This window comes from Pinus tabuliformis, chromosome 4_1, assembly GCF_031772625.1.
Source record: "Pinus tabuliformis cultivar Carrire ecotype Pingquan chromosome 4_1, CPIR1, whole genome shotgun sequence".
NCBI lineage: Eukaryota > Viridiplantae > Streptophyta > Pinopsida > Pinales > Pinaceae > Pinus > Pinus tabuliformis.
The window spans coordinates 464,198,631-464,219,511 of NC_142303.1; the positions used below are offsets into that span (position 1 = coordinate 464,198,631).

Sequence of the window (20,881 nt, forward strand, 5' to 3'; positions counted from 1 at the left end):
CTTCTTAACTTCTTCAAATTAGTGATCATTTGAGTTGTCATCGGTTTACTGTCCATCATACTAAAATTTTGCAATATCTTGATCACGTATTTCCCTTGACCAAGATAGATCTCACTAGGTTTCTACCATACTTATAATCCCAAGTAGTAGTGCATTAGCCCAAGGTCCTTCATATCAAATTCAACTTCCAATTGTTTCTTACATTCTTGAATACGACGCTTTACAACTATTATTAATAAGTCATACACATATAGTAGTATGATCACAAGTTCATTCTTAACCACCTTGATGTATAGATTAGGATCAACAAAACTTTAAAAAAAACCAAGTCTTAGTAGATATGCATCCATATTGGTGTACCAAACTCTAGTTGCTTGCTTCAATCCATATAGATCCTTCTTCAACCTGTAGATGTGTGTCTCATTATCATGAAATTTGAATCCTTGGGGCTGCTTAATCTAAGATTCTTCATAAATCATTCCATTTAGAAAGGTTGTTTTACATCCATTTGATGAATGTTCTAGCCCATAATAGCAACAAGAGAGATAAGTGATCTAATGGTTGTATATCTAGTTGTTGGAGTAAAAGTTTCTTCATAATCAATTCCTTCTTTTTGAGAGAAACCTCTTGCAACAAACCTTTCCTTATACTTATCAATGCTTATATTCACTACATGCTTGATCTTGTATACCCATTTGGAAGTTACAATTGATTTGTCTTTAGGTCTAGGAACAATTTCCCAAACATCATTTTTCATTATAGATTGGTATTCTTCTTGCATTGCATTCTTCCATTCTTGATGTTAGACAACAATCTCATAAGTAGTAGGTTCCACTTCAATAAGTTTAGTCGTTTAAGATACATATACTGAATATATTTTAGTCTTCTTACTCTCTCTGAATGTTCCCTTTGTTGTTGCATGTCCTTCGACTTCCTATATAGTTGATCTTAACCAAGTTGTCCTCTTTCATGTTTCTAGAAGGATGACTTCTTGCACAGGTTCACTTGGTTTTTAAGCCTATTCATGATTATAGGTTATGGATTATTGTCATGCCTTCATACTTCTTCAAATATAACTTCTTCTTCCTCATCAGAATCAATGGGAATGTATTTATACTTCATGTGTGCAATATTCTCATCAAAGATGACATCTCTACTTATTTTATTATGATGACTTTCCTTGATGTAGATTCTATAAGCTTTTGATGAAGTGCTATATCCAACAAAGATGCCTATTATACCTATTGGGTCCAACTTTTTCCTTTGTCCTTAGGAATGTGAATGTATATGGGACATCCAAAATGTCAGAGATGGTCAACATTTAGCTTATTTCTTGTGAATGGTTCTTTCAGAGTCATGTCATTAAGAATTCTATGAGTACTTCGATTTTGTATATAAACTGTTGTTACATATGATTTTCCCCATAAGAACTTGGGAAGGTCTTGGTCATGTAGCATGGCTCTAGTACATTCTTCAATTGATTGGCTCTTCCATTCAGCCACACCATTATGTTGAGGATTGTAGGGAACTATCAACTCCCCCTTATTTCCTACTTCCTTGCAAAAAGCCACTAGTTCTCTAGAAGTATATTCTCCACCATTATCTGATCATAGGGTTTTGATTTTCCTTTGTTTCAAAATTTCCACTTGTACCTTGAACTCTTGAAATTTCTCAAATATTTCATCTTTAAACTTGAGGAGCTATGTCCAAGTATTTCTAGAGTGATCATAGATGAATGTTACATAGTATTAATGACCAACAAGTGACTTCTTTTCCATGGGTCCATAAACATCAAAATGTATGAGATCCAAAATTTCCTTGGATCTTGTGTCACTACTTGCAAAAGGTTTCTTTAGATTCCTGCCAAGAGCACATCCCTTACAAACTCCTTCATGCTCTTCTTTCAGTATGGGGATACTAGTAACCATATGATTCAATGAAGGAAATATTTTATAATGAATATGACCATACCTTCTATGACATAGTTCACAAGGTCTAATTTGTAAATGTACTAGAGCGTGAGGAAGAGGTGTTAGAAGTCTGTACAACCTCCCCTCACAAATCCCAATATTTTTATCATTTTCAATACTAGATCCCTTAGCACATAAAATAAATTTTCCATCAGCAAATGCAACCCTATAACCTTTATATTCTAATCAATAAATAGAGAGCAAGTTATTTTTCAAACCCGGAACATACAATATATTGTTGAGATAAATATTTCCACCGGTTTCCAACTCCAAGGAGGTAGATCCAATTCCTTTGACGAAGTAGCTCTTTTCGTCTCCAAGTTCAACTAAATGAGAGGAGATCCCTCTTGATTAATTTTTGATTTGACCACATTACCCTTCCATATGTCTTGACGCTCCACTATACATTAACTATATATTATCATCCTCAAAATAAGAGCGGAAAAGAGACTTCCATCCATGACATCTTTAGATATATTGGAGATGAAATTGATGATGAAACCTTTGATAGTTTCAAGGATAATCCTAAGAGCCTTGAGGTCTTTCTTCATTTAAATTTTCATTAGATAGGGAGAGAGAAGATATATTATTACATCAACAATGTCTTCCAATAAGAGTGCCAACAAAAGTGATCCTCAAGTTTCCCTTCCTTCACCTTAGCTCTAACACCGGGTTAAGAAATTAATATTATTGTAGATTAGGGTCGATTCTTCTTACTTGATAGTCACTTGTGAGTGTTTGATGGATTTTATTACTTTATTATATCTTCTTCATCAAGAAATTACCAAAACATAAAGTGCACGAAGATCACAAGAGACAAAGAACACAAGATGTAGGCTTCAAGCCAGGGGAAAACCACACAAGGGGGGAAATCCAAAAAACTTATCTTCTTATAGAATCAGATTGAAGTGAGACATCGCCTAAGACCAAAACCTCCATAAAGAACCAAGTCAACCCTCCTTCAGCTCTCCTCCAACCAAACCAAATCAACAAGAATCAAATATGGTCAAACCTTTTCAAGATAGAAATTTCAGACATGCAACTTCATAGAGTTTCCCCGCACCTTTGCAGAACAAAGTTGCCCCAACACCCTCATAAAAACATAATTTCAGCCCATAATTCACAGAGTAACCCCCAGGAAATTCACATGTGTGGAAAAAGATAAGTAGAAACTCAAATTTTCTTCCTTCCTTGAATTCTTTTCTCTCTTCCTTGGCCTTCACACTTCTTCTTCTTCTTTCTTGTTCAGAAATCAAATTGTGAGTGAGTGTGCAAATGAGGTCGAAGTCTCAAGTTCCTTTTATAGCCATCCAGGAGGTCAAATTGGGCTTCTTCAAGGCTGACTTGACAAGGAAGGCCGACTTGGTCTTGTGGGAAAAAATGACTCTTTCTGACTCAAAATAATATTTTTCTTTTTGTTACAAATCGTTCAAATGGGACTTTAACACATGACAAAAATTCTTCTTGACTCAATAAACCTTACATTTGGTCTCATAGAAATTTTGGCTTCAAGGGGACATCTTTGTGGTTAAGGGGTTTGGCTCACACTTGTGGTAAACCTTGTTATAGTGGGAGCTCTACAAAAGTGACTCTTGTGGTGAAAAGGAAATAGCGAGTAGTTTGAAGATAGATATTAGAAATTCAATGGCAAGAGTTTCGAGCTCTAGAAGCTCAAAATATAATATTTTTTGGTGGATAGAGATCAGTGGATCTGGGTACTACACCAACATGGATGTCAATAAAATACTGGACCAAGTTGGATCAAAAGAAAAAGTGCACAATATGATTGTGTCTCATAGATTCATTATTACTGAATGTTTAGGGGATGCTATAATGAAGGATTTGTGGGATAATTTAGGGGTTTTGTGTCAATCTAGATCTCTAGTGAACAAATTATTCCTATGGAAGGAGCTATATAACTTGAGGATGAAGGATGGAGAATCAGTGATAGAGAATCTGAATTCCCTCAATAGTGTGGTAAGTCAACTACTATATGTTGATATTATTACTTTATATGAAGAGACTTGCATCAATTTGTTATATTCTCTAGCAGACTCATGAGATAGTTTTGTCATTTCCATAGATAGTAATACAACTACTTTAAAGTTCAATGAAATAGTCTCACCCTTGTTATGGTAGGAGATGAGATGGAAAAACATGGAAAGCTAGAACAAATATGCTTTGTCTATAAGAGGATGCTCCTAGAATATAAATATAAATAAGTCCTCAAGTGGGAGATCTAAATATAAATGAAGGTCTAAATCTCTAGGAAAGTTCGTAGTATGTTGGAAATCAAGAAAAGAAGGGAATTATAAGAAAGACTACAGATCTCAAATTTTTGAGAAAGGGATGGGATCTAAATATGGTCCTTGTATGAAAGAAAAAACCTCCTCAAATTAAGGAGGGGGTGTGTACTTGGATTCTTCAAGTACACAGGTATATCATGAGGCATGATTGATTGACTCGAGAACATCCTTTCATATGACTCCTCATAGGGAAAGATTTTGTGAGTATGAAAGTTTTGATGGTGGTGATGTTTTCTTAGGACATGATTTAACATCCAAAATCATAAGACAAGGAAAATTCAACTTGAATCTCATGAGTGGAAGGATTATAACATTCCTAGGTGTTCAACACATCCATAAATTAGCTATAAATTTGATTTATGTAAGCAAGATGAGAAATATAGGTGTAAAAACATTGTTTAAAAGGGATACCTACGGGATGTTTTCAGGAGCAATGGTACTTCTGAGGGGATTTCATATTGGAGCTCCGTAATGATGTTGAGAAGCATTGTTAGTGATGGGTGCAATAGTTCCATTGTTCCCGAGAGTGGAGCATAAGAAGGGAAAATTATTGTGGCTTCTGGAGAAAAGATGATGCCATGGCATAAAATATTTGGACATATCAAAGATAAGGACCTTAGAGTACTACAAAGTAAAGTATGGTAGAAGGTTTGTCTAATTTCTCTTTGGATTTTGATTTCTATCAGCATTATTTATATGGGAAGTAGAGTCAGGTCAGATTATCCTCTGGTTCTATGAGTTCAGAGGGAATTTTACAATTGGTGCAAAATGATGTATTTGGACCTGTGTTTGTTCCATCATTGGATAAATTTGTGGACAATGTCTCATTTATAGCTGACTTCTCAAGGAACACATGGATTTATTTCCTCAAGAAGAAATCTAAAGTCTTTGAAAAGTTCAAAGAATTTAAGGCTCTTGTGGAAAATGAGACAAAGAAGAAAATTAAGGCGCCGAGGACAGATAATAGTGCAAAATTCCATGGGAGTGAATTTAAGTAATTATGTAAGAAGAGAGGTATAGAAAAGAATAATAATAATACATACACACCTTAGTAGAATGGAGTTGGAGAAATGACAAAAAAAAACATTGGTGGAGAAAGCAAGGAGCATGCCTAGTGTTGTTGAGTTAGGATGGGAATTATGGGCATAGGAAATGGAAAGTGTGTCTTATCTAGTAAATAGGTCACCCTCATCGGTGTTTGATGACAAGACTCCAAATGAGGTATGGACTGGTAAAAAACCTTTTCTTACACATCTTTGAGTATTTATATTTAATGCTTATGTACATGTTCCAAATGATAATAGAAGTAAGTTGAATATGAAAGATAAAATGTGTATCTTTATTGGAAATAAAGATGGTTTGAAAGGTTATAAGCTTTGGAACCCATAAAATAAGAAAGTTGTGTATAGTATAGATGTGGTATTTAGAGAAGTCAAAGATATTTTCAAATAGGTAACAAGGGAGAAAGAATTAGAAAATATAAAGTTTGAATTGAAGGATGATGAATCAAACTCTACAAAGAACATGAATCAAAAGATGAAGAACCACGTACTTTGGTATTGAGGAGATTGGTTTAGGAAAGAAGGCATCTAGAAAGTTATACTCCACTTGATTTCCATTCAAATTTTGCTTTGTTTATTACTAATGATGATCCTAGAATTGTTAGGGAGGCAGTGGATTCAGAGGATGGAAAACTCTGGAAAAAATCCATGGTTGAAGAAATGTCAGCCTTAGATAAGAATGAGGCTTGGGATCTAGTGGAGTTTTTAACTGGAAGAATGCTCGTTGGTAGCAAATGGGTGTTTAAAAAAAGTTAAATACAAAAGGCATAGTGGAGAAATACAAAGCTCAGTTGTTAACAAAGGTTTAATCTTAGGTAGAGAGAATTGAGTTTGGTGATATATTTTCTCTTGTTTCCAAGCTAACTTTTATTATATTTATTATATTTGTTGTTGTTTCTTCTGATTTTGAAGTAGGACAGATGGACATGGAGACAACATTCCTGCATGGGAATCTGTAACAAAAAATATAAATGAAGCATCCATAAGGATTTATTGTGGAAGGAAAGTGTATCGTTGTGACAAACACCCTCTAAAATTTTTCCTCCACTCGAATTTTCGAGCCTCCTTGTGATCTTATGATCTATTTTTCCTTGATTTTTCTTAGTCACTCTGTGATCGGTTGATGATTTGCTAAGTTTTTAATCCTTCTTCCAAGACTTTAACTATCGAAACCAATTTCTTACACACACTTAGCTTTTGATGCATCCACACGCACACCTCTTTCTTGCAAGCTCAATAGTCAATGTTTACCTTTGTATACAAACATTGCATAGTGCTTGAGGACAATGCTTGCATAGGCTCTGGAAACAATGATTGCACAATAATTAATGGTATCCATTGCACAACTCCTAAACAATGCACAACCCTTGTTGACAATGCTTGCATAGATTACAAGGATAGTGAACTACACAATCCATGTTGACAATTAGTGAGCAACATTGTTTGACAATCTCTCTCAATCTTAGTGGAAATTGTATCATCATTCTGGTGATTTTTCTCAGCTGTTGCTTTTGAGCACCTTTTGATTTCACTTTTTCAACTACCATTATTGCTTGCTTTCACTTTAGCAAGTGTCAGTTTTGTTTTCTCTTGGCTTTAGCATGTGCTTCTTTCACTTTCTTTAGCTTTTACAAGTGTTGTTTCCACCTTTTCTTATTATCGCAAGTATCACTTTTAACTGTTTGTACTCCTACATGTGTTGCACATTATCACATTAGTGGGGAAGCTCTATCACACCCTTCTACATTAGTTGATCATATATATCATAATAATATGCGCTAGACACTCTCCCAGAGTTTAGCGTACTTTCTAGTTGCATTCGACACTTGTGTCGTAACTTGTATTTTAAGAGTCCCAAAACTACGTTTCAACTGTTGCACTTAGAAATAAGTGCCGCTTTGCTACCATTTCAATGGATTCATGTTGATTTTGGGTGTTAAGTGCTTAATTGTCATGTGGTTGATCCATTGTAAATGTGTGATCATGATCAAGCCTTGTTACATGTTCTGGTTTCATCTTTCATTTCACTGATCCCACAATTGGTCAATTTATGAAGTGTTACTCTCTTCAAAACTTTCCCAACTAACCACTCATCATATTACCTTCCTCAATGGTGTACTTTGAAATCTCAGTCCCCAGTCAGCCCTCCTTTCCTCCTGGAACTACACATTGTGCAGTCACTGCCTCTAAGGACTGCACATTGCGTAATCCCAGTGCTCATTCCTTGCCTCCTACACTTGCAAACAACACAATCACTATCCATTCAATCTTTCACCATGCACTACACAATCTTTATCAGCAGTCAAGCTTCCTTAAATATGCAATCTATTGTCCCAGTCGTCCCAAAACTGCACACTACATAATCACAGTAAGGAAGCCTGCCTCACTGACTCCCTCAATTGCACGATATATTGTCCTATCTTTCCTTGAAATGTGCATTGCATAGTTGTAGTAGACAGTGGAACCTCCCTGTGTCACTAACTTTCCCAACTGTGCAGTCTCCTAAGCCTCCTCTTCAGATATTGTGCATTGAGTAATTACAGTGCCCTAACCTACCTCCTTATCTCTCTAACTTGCTCAACTATGTGGTTCCTTCATCTAGTGGCCCTCCTACTACACATTACATATTTATAGTGGTAAATAGGTCACTTGTAAGTAATTTCATAACTCAACTATGTAATCCTTGGAGTTTTTGCCCCAATCAGTGCGCATTGCGCAATTACAGTGGCTAGTATTGTCCCTCTTGCTGACTGGAACCCCTCATTGCGCAATACCTTGCCCTACCTTGCCTACTACTACACATTGCATAGTTCTAGTGGACAGTGAGGTCGTCCCTCAACCCCTGTGATGCTCAACTCTGTAATTTTTGCTTCATATCCATTGAGCATTTCTCATTGTGAATTCTCAGTCAACAAACTCATCACCTTGTTTTCTAAAATTCCCCACTGCGCAGAACCCTGATAAGCCTTCCCTAATTGTGCATTATGCAGTTCTAAAGGACAATGTGGTCATCATTAGGTCCTTACAGTCCTCAGTTGTGCAATTCTTAGCTTCTTTGTCTCAAAACCCTTTCCCATTGCCTCATCATAGTCAACATATTCCATGAGCAAGTAGAGGTAGAATATGTGGTTTCTGGACTGATGTTGGCTTGTCATGACTATACTTCATCTGTAGGTGTTATCATTTCAACATGACAAGGTGATCCTTAAGGGAGGTTATTAAGGAGAGGCTACAAGGGAGCACTTGTGAAGAAGGAGTAGAATAAAGAGCCATCATGAAGGACATGAAAAAACCTTGGACCAAGGTAAAGGCATGGCAACTCATGCTTACTTGGAAGGTTCTGACACTCACTAAGACCCTTTGGAGGGTGAAGATGAAGTACAAATTAAGATCCACCATGGAGAATTCAAAGTCATAGTAGCAAAGAGAAGAGATTGGCATTGATGAAATGAAGTCTTATGTCATTGTCACAAAGTCATGGATTCTCAAAGTGTCACCACAAAATTCATATGTGTCAATGTATTTTTCCACATCACATGTGAAAACTAATTATGTAATTTCCAAAAAGAAAAGAGAAGATTTGAAATATGTGGAATGTGAAAAGTCACTACAAAGTTCTAAAGTCATGTAGAATCTCAAAGGTCACATATGAATTCGAAAATTCATAGTATGAGCTCAAGAGTCATGAGGGAGGTTAAGAGTCACATGGGAGGTGGAGAGTCACCTCATTTGTAATAAATACTCCCTCATAGCTCAAGCAAAAGGACTTTGGAATTTTTACCTTGGATTCTCTAGTTTGGCACAAGAGAGAATATTTTTCTTTGGAGGAGCAAGTAGTGACTTAATGTTCCACTATTAGGGCTAGTGTGGGAACATTGTAATTGTGTATATTGGAACTTTCACTTAATATATGAAGCAGAGTTGTCACTCTTTCATGTATATGCCATGAATGATTATAAGACTATTCTTTCATTATTTGAAATGTATGGTTATGTTAACACATACTAATGAAAATGAATTATTTCATTGGATTTGGTATGCATCTCATTGAATGTGCATTTTTATTTGATTTTATCATCATTTTTATCATGTGAACAACTTTGCATGTTAACCAACGATTCTTTCCATGCTCTTGCATGTCTCTTTTAGGATAGTATTGTTACTTTTCTTCTTGAGGCTCACTCTTTCTTCCCTTGTTGTAAAAGTAACTTATATGCATTACAGTTGTATGCCTCATAGTGTCAACTTACTTTCTTGTTTTAAAGATTGTTTGTATAATCTCTTATGTTGATAATTGCAACCTAAACAAATTCCTAAGGATAATGGCAACCAACCTTATTTCCGGTTGGGGCTCCTAATCCAAACAGTGTGAGCTCTAGTTGGGAATTCATATCGAGGAGACCCACTTGGTTGACAGATTTATAGCACCATTAATAGAAAGAAAGAGCTAGTATGTAGGGTGAATAAAGTCCATATATGGGTTAACACAATCACCAAGGATGTAGTATCGAAAATTTGATACTTATATATTGGGACTTGGCTTCATAAGGATCAAAGCAGATCATTGTGTATATTGCAAATTAGTTGGTGATCATGTTATTTATTTGGTCTTGTATGTGGATGATATGTTGTTGATTAGGAATGACAGGGAAATCATCAAGGAAGTGAAAAATCAATTGTGTTCTAAATTTTACATGAAGGGTCTCAGTGTTGTAAATTTTATCTTGGGCATGGAAATTAAAATAGATCAGACAAGTAGGAAACTTTGGTTAAGTCAGAAGAAGTACATCGAGACAATATTGCAAAGTTTTAAAATGCAAAAATGTAAACCGATAACGATGCCTATTCTGGACAGTGTAAAGCTATCTATAGATCAGTGTCCCATGACACAGGAAGAGGAAGAGAACATGTCCCATGTACCATATGCTAGCGTGGTTGGAAGATTGAATTATGCAATGGTTTGTATTAGACCAAAAAATGCACATGCAGTGGGAGTATTGAGAAAGCATGTGTCAAAACTAGGGAGGGAGCATTAGATAATAGTGAATAGAATTTTTAGTTATTTACATGGCATTACTAGATATGGATTATGCTGCCAAGGAAGAGCATGTTGGGTGTGGAGCATGATTATCTTCTTTATTCAAAGGTATCACCGCATTGGATCCCAATTCATAATGTGGCGGCAATGTCGCCCACAATATTTGCGTTGCAAGGGGGGTCCCGGGGGGGGGATGTAAAATTTCCTTGTAAATTGTTGTAATTTCGTAGTCAATCTGGGCCACTCATTAGGTGGATATCTGATGGTAGAAGTTATGTTTATTTTAGGGTTTTTTGCCCTAGAAGGAAACCCCTCACTATATATGAGGGAATTGTATTGTGTTTATGTAGATATGTATTCTAAGTGCAAAAGAGAGAGGAGATTGTGTGAGAGCGAAGAGGGAATTACAACATATTTGTTGTAGGTTGTATCTCTTCAGTTTGCTGGATAATATAAAAGGAAGGACTGGTTGTTTCTCCGTGGACGTAGCCTAAATTGGGTGAACCACGTATATATGTGTCTCTCTTGTTTTATGTGTTTTCTGTGTTTATATTTCTGCAATATATTTTATGTGTTCCATTGCTCTATAATATATAATTTTCTAACAAACCAGGATTGGATAGAGTGTTGGACATACATAGATTTTTTGATGTAGACTGGGTTGGAGATCTAGATAGCAAAAGATCTACAAGTGGGTATGTGTTTAACCTATTTGGATGAGAAATCCATTGGATGAGAAAAATACAATTTGTAGTGGCACTCTCAACTACATAAATTGAATACATGGTATCCACTCATGTAAGCAAGGAAGCAATATGGTGGCAAAGATTGTTTTCAAGTACTTGGTTAGTACAACAAGTTGTAACTTGGATAGATTGTGATAGTTAGAGTGTATTTTTTTATTATAAAGAACCCATATTATCATTTGAAGACAAAGAATATTGATGTTTAATATCACTTCATGACAGATGTGATTGAAAACAAGAAGGTGTTGCTGGAAAAAGTGGACACTTTGAAGAATGTTGTAGATTCATTGACAAAATATCTGTACATTGAGAAGTTCTCTTGATGTAGAGAAACAATGGGCATTATTTCCTTAGGTTGTTGATCATGTACTCTTGTGACACTTTATGTGCAAAGAAAACAACATGTGGGATAATGATGGGCCTATGTTACATTCTTTGAACAACTAGTTGGTCCTATAGTACGTTGTCTCGGGTGCAACAGAGGGATTTTTTTGGGTAGTTTTTTTGCATCTGTTTTTGGTGGTTCATTTTTGTGTGTTTTTTTGCATATGTTTTTGGTCTTTTTTGGCACATGGCTTTTTGCTAAAAGTGGTTTTGTGGTGCATGGTGGTTTTGTCCATGGGTTTGTAGTTTCGGTTAAGAAAATATGGTTGTATTATAATCCATGGTATATGGATTGACATATCATGCCATGTTTCAAGATATATACTATATTGTAATTTGATATAACAAATATATATTGAAAAAATCTTGCTAGTTTTCCCGATTTTTTATTTCTAGGATAAAATCTATGTGTTAATGTGTGTGTTTTCCATTAATTAAGAATTTGTTTGCAGTAATTAAATTGTACAAGGTTAAAACCTACATTCCTCTCATTTAATGGATAGTAGCCAGGGTGAATTTATAAGTGTCCAAATTAATAAGATAAAAGTTAAATAGAATCCTTTCCCCTTCTCTCCATTTACCCAATTTAATTTGGAGGTAAATTTCACAAGTTTCCCTTAAGGATTTTTCTAACTCTATTATAGTAAAGTATAGGATAGCATAGTCATCCTCATTCTCATTGAGACATGAACGATTCTTCTATTTCATTTGCATTATATTAGTCCATCTAACATATCCATGTAGAGGAATATATAACAATATCATAATAATAAATATTTATGTCATAAACCATATCATAACATCTATGTAAGGGATATCACTAATGAGTTAAAAAACCATAATAATATTCAAGTAATGTCCTAGAATTCCAAGGGCTCTTTAAATATGCCACCACCAAAGTGTTCGGCCAAGGTATTCCAAATAACCATATATTTCCAAAGCATCATGAATCATATCACATAAATAAATATTGTCATCATGCATCAATGTGACCATGTGTTAAGAGTGAATGGCAACATCCACAAGGCACATAATTTTCTAGGTTGAAGCAATAATAATTGAAGTTTGGTGAATCTAAAACAATTTTAAAATAAATATAACATTATATGTGTCACAATCATCCCCCACTAACAAGGGCTAGAACATGGAGGCATGACATCATAAAAAAAAATGAGTGTAAGGCTTCTTTGTTTATGACTCTAACTCCCATGTGTCATCATCTTCTAAGTAGTGTTGCTAATGGACCTTAACCCAATTTATTACTCAATTATGTAAAATGTGATTCATGTTTCTAATAATTTCTAGTGGATTAGTGACAAACTCTTTGGTTTCCTTGATTTGTATAATATCAAATTCCAACACATTACTAGGGTCGTGCACATTTTTCTTGTATAAAGACACTTTGAATTTTGAAATGCAGTGGTAAGGCAAATTTGTAAGCTATGACACCCTTGTGTGCCTCTCAAAGGTACATAATATCTAGGTGCAAACTTCTTCCATTCTCCCAAGTGTAATGAAATTCGCTTAGGCTTAACTTCAAGGAGAACCATTCCCCACCTTGAAACTTCATTTTGTCCTTCTCTTGTCTGCATACTTCTTTTGTTTTTTGTTTTTTTTTTGTTTTTTTTACAGAACGGTTATGATGCTTTCTATTAATCTTGGGCAGAATGCCAAAATCTGATTACAATTTGAGCTTCTTTGTCCTGCTGCATTTCTTTGCTAAGGATGTAGCTGAAGCTTACAATTTTCTTCCTTGGATAGACCCCCACTGAGTTAATTTCGGAGATTTTCCCCCACTTGGAAATACAAACAAATTGGTTTAGTAACAAACAGTAGAACATGGCAACATTCTATTTATGGAATTGGATCCCATGATTCTTCATCCTCTTTTAGCTTGATCCCAGCAGAGAGAAGGACAACTTTATTGGCTTCGATGTCCACCTTTTTATTATGAATTCTCAACACGTGATAGTACTTCAAGTCTGGGAAGCTGTTTTCCATACCTTTGATCCTGGTAATCAGCCTTGCTAGATTGAGATCCTGTACTGGGGTGTTGGTAACCATTGCATTTATAATGACTTGAGAGTCACCTATGACAATTGCTTCATTTATGTCCAGTTCTTTGAGGATCTTGAGTCCTTGGAAGAGGGCCAAGGCCTCAGCTTGAATGCTGGTTGTGTAATCTAGTCCCCAGGCGTAGGAGTGAATTTTTCCCCAGATTGATTTAGGACAACACCTCTTGCACCAGCTTTTCCCGGATTCCCCTTTGCTGCTCCATCAAAGAATAGGAAGTGCCTTGCTTGCGATTTAAGCCACTCTTGAAAGTCATTCTTGGGTTTTCTTATTTGCCATTCTTTGATAATGAGGGCTTTTTTGACTGCTGGCTGAAATTGGAGTTCTAGCGTTGATCCCCATGCTATATCCTGTTGTCTGAGGTTGGTGTCGTCTTTTATATCAATCAAGCATTCCTTTATGTGGCTTTTTATCTTGGTTTCCAGGACTTTGTGACTCTGTTTTGTGTTTCTAAATATTCTTTTGTTGCGCTCTATCCATAATTGCCAACAGATGATTTTTGGGAGGACAACCCATGTTGCCTTGATAATCAGATTTTTAGGGGGAGGACCTGGGAATCTGTTTGACCATTCAACGAAAAGATCAGAAGTGGAGCAAGGGACAGTGAAATTTGGGTCCAGATCATGAGTAAAATAGGACCAAATCTGCCTGGAGAAGCTGCAATCTAGCATTAGGTGGATTGTTGTCTCAACGCTTTCATTACACATAGGACACATGGAAGGGCTGTGGAAGCCTTTTTTCTACAGGTTATCATAAGTTAATATTTTCCCGTGACAGTAGACCCAGGCAAAGAAATCGACCTTGGGCCATGAGCGCTGGTGCCAAATGCCTTGCCATGGAGCTGGATTTGGAGAAACGTGAGGTTTCTCGTTCAATTTGGCATAACCCTCTGCGACTACATAACCTTTGGCTTTTGGCCCCCAACCCATCTCGTCTCTCTTCCTCGATTGCGTGGGAGCCAATCCTTGGAGGGCATCTAACAGCATGGTCCACTCAGAGTTCAGGTTGTCCGGCACATTTAATCGCTTCCAGCCTGCCCAGATCGAGTTGTTCCAACATGAAATATCCCACAGAGATTTCATTCCTTCTCTGTCCATCCAACAGCGCAGCGAGTTAATGGAGGCTCTGGCTTCTATTGGCTCTTTGTTCATGATTCTGTCCGACCAAATATTGATTTTTTTACCGTTGCCTGGTATCCAGTAGGAGTGGGCGGTGATTAGAGATGCGGCTGTGTCATAAATTTTAAGGAATGTCGAATTAGGCAGGTGAATCACATTTTCTAAGCATCTCGATCTTGAACCTCTGAAATATTTTTTCCAGAGCACCTTTTGATCCCAGCCAGGATTGGGGGTGATGATCCTCCACACGATTTTTGCAGCCACTGCTACATTTTGTTGACGAAGATTCTTAAAATTTAGGCCACCTTCCCATAGCGGCTTGGAGATAATGTCCCAGCTGACAAGGGGGATCTTTTTTCATTTTGTTTCCCTCCCTTCCAAAAAAACCTCCTTATGTATTCCTCCATTTTGTTTAGTATGGTTGTCGGAGCGAGGAGACCTGCAAATTGGAATAGGGGCAAGTTGTTGAGAACAGATTTTATTAAGATTGTTTTGCCTGCAGCATTCAACTAGGAATATCCCCAGGCTTGAATCTTTGCCTTGAACTTTTCTAATTGTGGAAGCCAATCTTTGTTGGTTGGTCTCTTTTGAGATATTGGGAGGCCCAGGTATTTAAAGGACGACCAGGAGGAGGAGGCTTCGAAGCCCAAATGTTTGGATATGGCAGATAGCAGTCTAGGCCAAGTGTTCCAACTGAAAATATGGCATTTTCTCTTGTTAACAACACTACCTGAAGCTTCACTAGATTCATCCAGGACCTCTTTAAACTTTGTGGCAAAGGGAACAGAGGTGGGACCTAACAGCAATGTGGCATCTGCAAATAAAGCATGATTGATATTTTTGGTTCCTCTTGTAATGCGCAAACCATTAATTTCTTGTTCCTGCAACTTTTTATCTAGCAGGAAGCTGAGGGCTGAGGCCTAGATGACAAAGAGCAGGGGGGATAGAGGGCACCCCTGCCTGAGTCCTCTCGAGGCTTTAAAGAAGTCTGTGGTTCTTCCATTAACAAGAGGAGCTATCCAAGGCTCCGAGATGCAAGCCCGGATCCAATTAATGAAGTTTGTTCCAAAACCTAGCTTACACATAACATTCAAAAGGAAGCTATGATTGACTCAATTAAAAGCATTTGCTAAATCAAGTTTGATCACCATACCTTGCTCTTTTCGGAGTAGACTTGAGTGAATTGCTTCCTAGACCAGTAGAAAGTTGTCCACGATCTACCTTCCATGGATGAAGCCTCCTTGATTCTCTGGAATTATTTTGGGGAGGATAAACTTCAATCTGTTTGCAATTACTTTGGTGATCAATTTGTACCCTGTATTACATAGAGAAATCGGCCGAAATCTGTTGAAGTTATTGGCACCTTTTTCCTTGGGTATGAGTGCTAAAAACGCAAAATTGGTATTGCCTTTGATTTTATGAATATTTTGGGATTTTTGTACCATTTTGAGAAGATCTTTTTCAATAATCGGCCAGCACGTTTGGAGTAATCTAGCAGAGAAACCATCCGGCCCAGGGGCCTTGTCCGGATCCATGTCGAAGAGCGCCTTTTTCACCTCCTCTTTAGTGACTTTTGCCTCCAGAGATTCATTAATTCGCTGAGAAATTACAGAGGGTATATTGACTAACAGCTCCAGATAGTGACTTGGGTCCTTGTCTTCACTATATAGGTTCTGGAAATGAGTAAACACAACTCTCTTTATATGCTCAAAATCCTTATGGATATCTCCCTCCTCTTTAATTTCTGAGATAGTATTGAAACATTTCCTTGCCTGGGCTTGTTTATGAAAATAAACAGTGTTCCTATCCCCTGCTTTGAGCCAGAGGTTCCGAGATTTCATTCTCCAATACTCTTCTTCAGCTAATCAGGCCTTGTGGTATTGCTGTTGTAAATGGGTTTCTTGTTCTAATGAGTCCTTTGTAATCATTGCGTTTTCCATACCATTATGATGAGAAACAAGAGCTGCTTTAGTGGTTTTCCTTATTGTGGTTGGATTGGACAGCGTTTTGGCCCATCTTTTTAGGGCTCTTTTCACCCTTCTAAGTTTTTCCTCCCAAATATAGAATGGTGATCCTTTGACTGGTTGGTTCCAACATTCCTTGACTGTTTGCATGAAATCCTTCTCCTTTACCCAAAGAGGGCTGAACCTAAATGGGATGGGACCCAGATCATGATGAGCTAATAGGTCTAACTTTATGGGCTTATGATCAGAGATGCTGTTGGCAAGAATATACATTCTAGGCTCTAATCCTAGTAGCAGAAAGGAAATTTGAATGATAAACCTATCTAACCTGGCAGCAATGTGGCCAGGCCCCACTCTTTTATTAGACCAAGAGTACTTACCTGAAGAGGGTTTGATGTCCAGCAAATCCCCGTCTTGCACTATGTCCTCCACCCATTCTCTAGTCGGATCTCTAACTATGCTGCCTCCCCTTTTTTCTGATGGGTGTAGGGTAAGGTTGAGATCGCCAGCAATTATTATGTTTTCCAGATCTGTCAAATCTGCTTGCTGTCTTATAGAGTCCCAGAAGTCTTCTTTTCCCCAACGTTGACCGGAGAGTAAACGTTGAAGAGGCAGAACGTTTGCTTAGTATCTAGGTTCTGCATTTTCAGCATCAACCAATGGGTATTCCTGGGCTCGAGTAGAGCTTTAAATTTATTGATATTCCAAAGAGTACCTATTCCTCCTGAGGCGCCCCGGGTGGAGATTGCTCTTGCTTCGATTTTATTCCAGACTTTCTTGCTTGTTTGAAGGAAGGCTATGTCTTCCAGCTTTATCTCCTGGACGAGAAGTAGATCTGGGGTTTCTATCCTGATTAGACTTCTGATGGCTTCTTCTTTAATTTTTCTCCCCATCCCTCTACAGTTCCAGGAGATGACCTTCATTATTTATGCTTCAGATGGGCTCCCTTGGAGCCTTGGGGCGGATTTTTCAATATCTTTGGCTTTGAAGCTAGCATTTTCTCCAAGGTTGGCTGACTGCCCTGGAGTTTTTCTTTGTAAGTCTCCTGCTCCCTTTTTTCCCTGTCTATTTTCCGGCCTCTTATTGATCTTCTTACCGGGGTGTGGGATTCCCCTATTTCTCCTTCCTCTTCTGATTCTTCCGTTTCCTGCTCTTCTTCTTCATCTTCTATGATCATGCCTTTTGGATCTTCGGGACTTGTTCCTTTGAGTGAGGTCGAGGGAGCTTCTTCCTCGTCCTCTGGGACCATGTCTTTGGGGTTTTCAACTTCTTTGGGGGAAGCTAAAGGTGTGCTTTTCCTTGAGGATTCTAGCTTTTGGATCTCTACCTCTGGAGTGTCTTCTGTCGGTTGGCTTAGAAGGCCAAATTTGTTTTCTTGCACCTTTTTGGTAGGGGGCCTTGGGCATTAACCTAAAAATTGCCTTTTCCGGATGGTCCACCCTGTTTCTGGCTCTTATGGTTGGCTCTAGCTCGTCTTACTTGGTTCCAGCCCTCTTCATTTCCTTTCTCTGACTCTGGGTTAGTCGGGCAGTTTCTGGCGAAGTGCCCATACACGTGGCATTTCCTGCATTTGAATGGCAGTTGTTCATAATCCAAGATCTGCACATGGGACCAGCTGTCGACTTTGATTTTGATTGCTTCTAGTAAACCCTCCTCTAGATCTACCTCCACACAGATCCTGGCACAATCATATTGATCCTTGTTGCTTGCTCGATATATGACATTCCCGAGGGAGTTGCCAATGTGTTTCAAGGAGTCCCAGTTCCAATAGTGAACCGGCAGATTTGGGAGACGAATCCATACTGGAACAGCCTTGGGAACATCTACTGTTGGGTCAAAATCTGGGGTCCATTTGTTCAGGTAGAGACCCTGAGGACTCATGAAGTACGGTCCATTTCGAAAGATCAGGTCTTTGTCCTCTCTGGAGGTAAATTCGAAAAGAAAATACCCTCGCCCTAGAAAGTAAGAGGTAGCACTTTGACTAATCAGGGGCGCCCAGTTCCTGTTAACCCATTGCTCTGTAGTTTTCGGGGAGGGCCAAAGCCCCGTGAATTGGCCAATGAGTCCCCAATCCACCAGCGACAAAGATACTTGCATGGGGGTCTCCGGAGGCAAAGAGATCTCTGGAATTTCATCTAGTTTCTTGGCGAATTTGGAGCCATCATTTCTTTTTTTCAGAGGCAGACCTGCTAGGAGCTGGTTAAATGCATCTACGGCAGGACCGAAGGGTGGATCTTGGCCCTAAGACTCCATCAGGTTTGATATCGGCTGCCACAAGGGCAGCGTAGCAGAGGCCAAAACCTAGCCAGAAGGACGACTGGCTGTCTTGGATCCGATCAGATCTGAAGCAGGATGGTCCGCAGGTTGTAGGAGCAGCAAGAAGCGAGGAGGATCACAGGTTTAGAGCCCGCAAAGGGCGGGACTCGGGGGGAGCCGAGGCTCGCAAATGCAGACCTAGTCGCGCTCAGCCGCTCGCTCTCTCCGTCGTCTCCTCTGAAGGAGTAGCCTTCAACACTTCCCGTTTCAATACATGTTTTTTAATCCATATTAAAAGATCTGCATACTTCTTTTGTTAACCTTGGGAAGTCTTTGTATTTTATTGAACTTGATTAAATATCGTTTCCATTCCATGTAGAATATATTATTCTTGCATTAATCACACTTATAAAGTATTTTTTTCATTCCTTGTAGAGTATCTTCAAACAAGCCCTTCCTAATAGAGTGATGATTATCTGTATTAATAAAAAACTCTATCAAAGGAAAATAACGCTCCCAACTTCAAGGTTGATTCATTACATATATTTTGAGCATTCAAATATTTGATTAACTCTTTCCATATGCCCATCCATCTGTATATGGTAAGCAATGCTAAAACTCAACTTGGTGTGCAACTCATGAAATAGAATTTGCCAAATTCTAGAAGTTAACTTTCAATATAAATCAGTCACAATTACTTTCAATACACCACGGTAGCCTCACTATTTTTATGATGAAGATGAAATATATGTCACATCCCTAATGTGTGGTGTTTTCTTAAATGAAATGTGATATCTTCATTAATTGGTCAAGTACTACTAGTATGGAGTCATCATACTTAGATGTCTTACACAATGTTTTGATGAAGTCCATAGTTATTTCTTCCTATTTCTAGGATGGTATTCCCAAGGGATTAAACTTTTTAGTAGGATGATAGTGTTCCACTTTTATCTATTGACATTCCAATCACCAAGCTACATATGCACCTACACATAACTTTAATCCCAACCAGTAGCATATTTTATTCATACTTTCACATGTCCTTTGGTATCCTAGGTGTCTAAAATATGGTGCATCATGTGATTAATGGAATACTAACCTCCTTAAATGCTTTTGGTATGGAACATATATCATGTTTCTCTATAGGAACATGTTGTATTCAACTATATGATAATCACCATATTTCCTAAATATTGTTTTTGTCTAGTCCTTTCTTTGTAATAATAGTCAACAAACTTCTTAATATGACTTGTATTCCTCTTATTTCATTCCAATCATTTCTCCTAGGTTTGATTGGGCTTGATATATTACACCATATGCCATCCTATACTCAAGGCATTGACCACTATATTCTCTTTCCTTTTTATGTGTAGATGGTCATAATCCTAACTACTTAAAAACTCTACCCATCACCACTACCAAGCATTCAATTATGGTTGATTCTATAAATATTTCAAGCTTTCATGGTCCATTCATTATTGAATTTTTTTATCGATTGCATATTTTCACCATGCCTTCATAGCATGTACAATTGAGAATAATTCTAGGTCATGATTTGGGTACTTTTTCAATGAAGGTTCTACTTGTTTGACTTATAAATCACTACATATCCTTCTTGCATGAGCACACCCTCTATCCCTTCCTTTTTTGCATTAGTGCATACCAAAAAATCCTTCTCAAAATTAAGAAGTGTTAAAATTGATGCAGACATGAGGAGTCCCTTCAACTCCTAAAACCTTTTTTCATGCAAGGTTGTCCAAAGAAACTTGATCCCCTTACCCTATTAATTTTATAAAGGACTTGTGATATTTGAAAAATAATTTAAGAAACTTTTATAGTATCATATCAATACCAAAGAACTCCTTGCCTATACTGCATTCCTTGGTCTCAACTAACTTAAGATTGACTCTATCTTCTTAGGTTCCACCCTTAGGCCTTCTTCTATTATTATATTTCCAAGTTACT

General features: G+C 37.6%; 1 protein-coding gene across 1 annotated transcript; it reads right to left on the reverse strand.

Moving 5' to 3' along the window:
* Positions 1-18,070: 18,070 nt before the first annotated feature.
* LOC149176440 (uncharacterized) lies at positions 18,071-18,757 on the reverse strand. Its single transcript, XM_089421469.1, has one exon. It carries the CDS (start codon positions 18,755-18,757, stop codon positions 18,071-18,073), a length of 687 nt encoding a protein of 228 aa, XP_089277595.1.
* Positions 18,758-20,881: the final 2,124 nt, after the last annotated feature.

Bases quoted from the DNA above. Each gene is read 5' to 3' on its own strand.
- LOC149176440 (XM_089421469.1), bottom strand. From the start codon at position 18,757: ATGCAAGTATCTTTGTCGCTGGTGGATTGGGGACTCATTGGCCAATTC.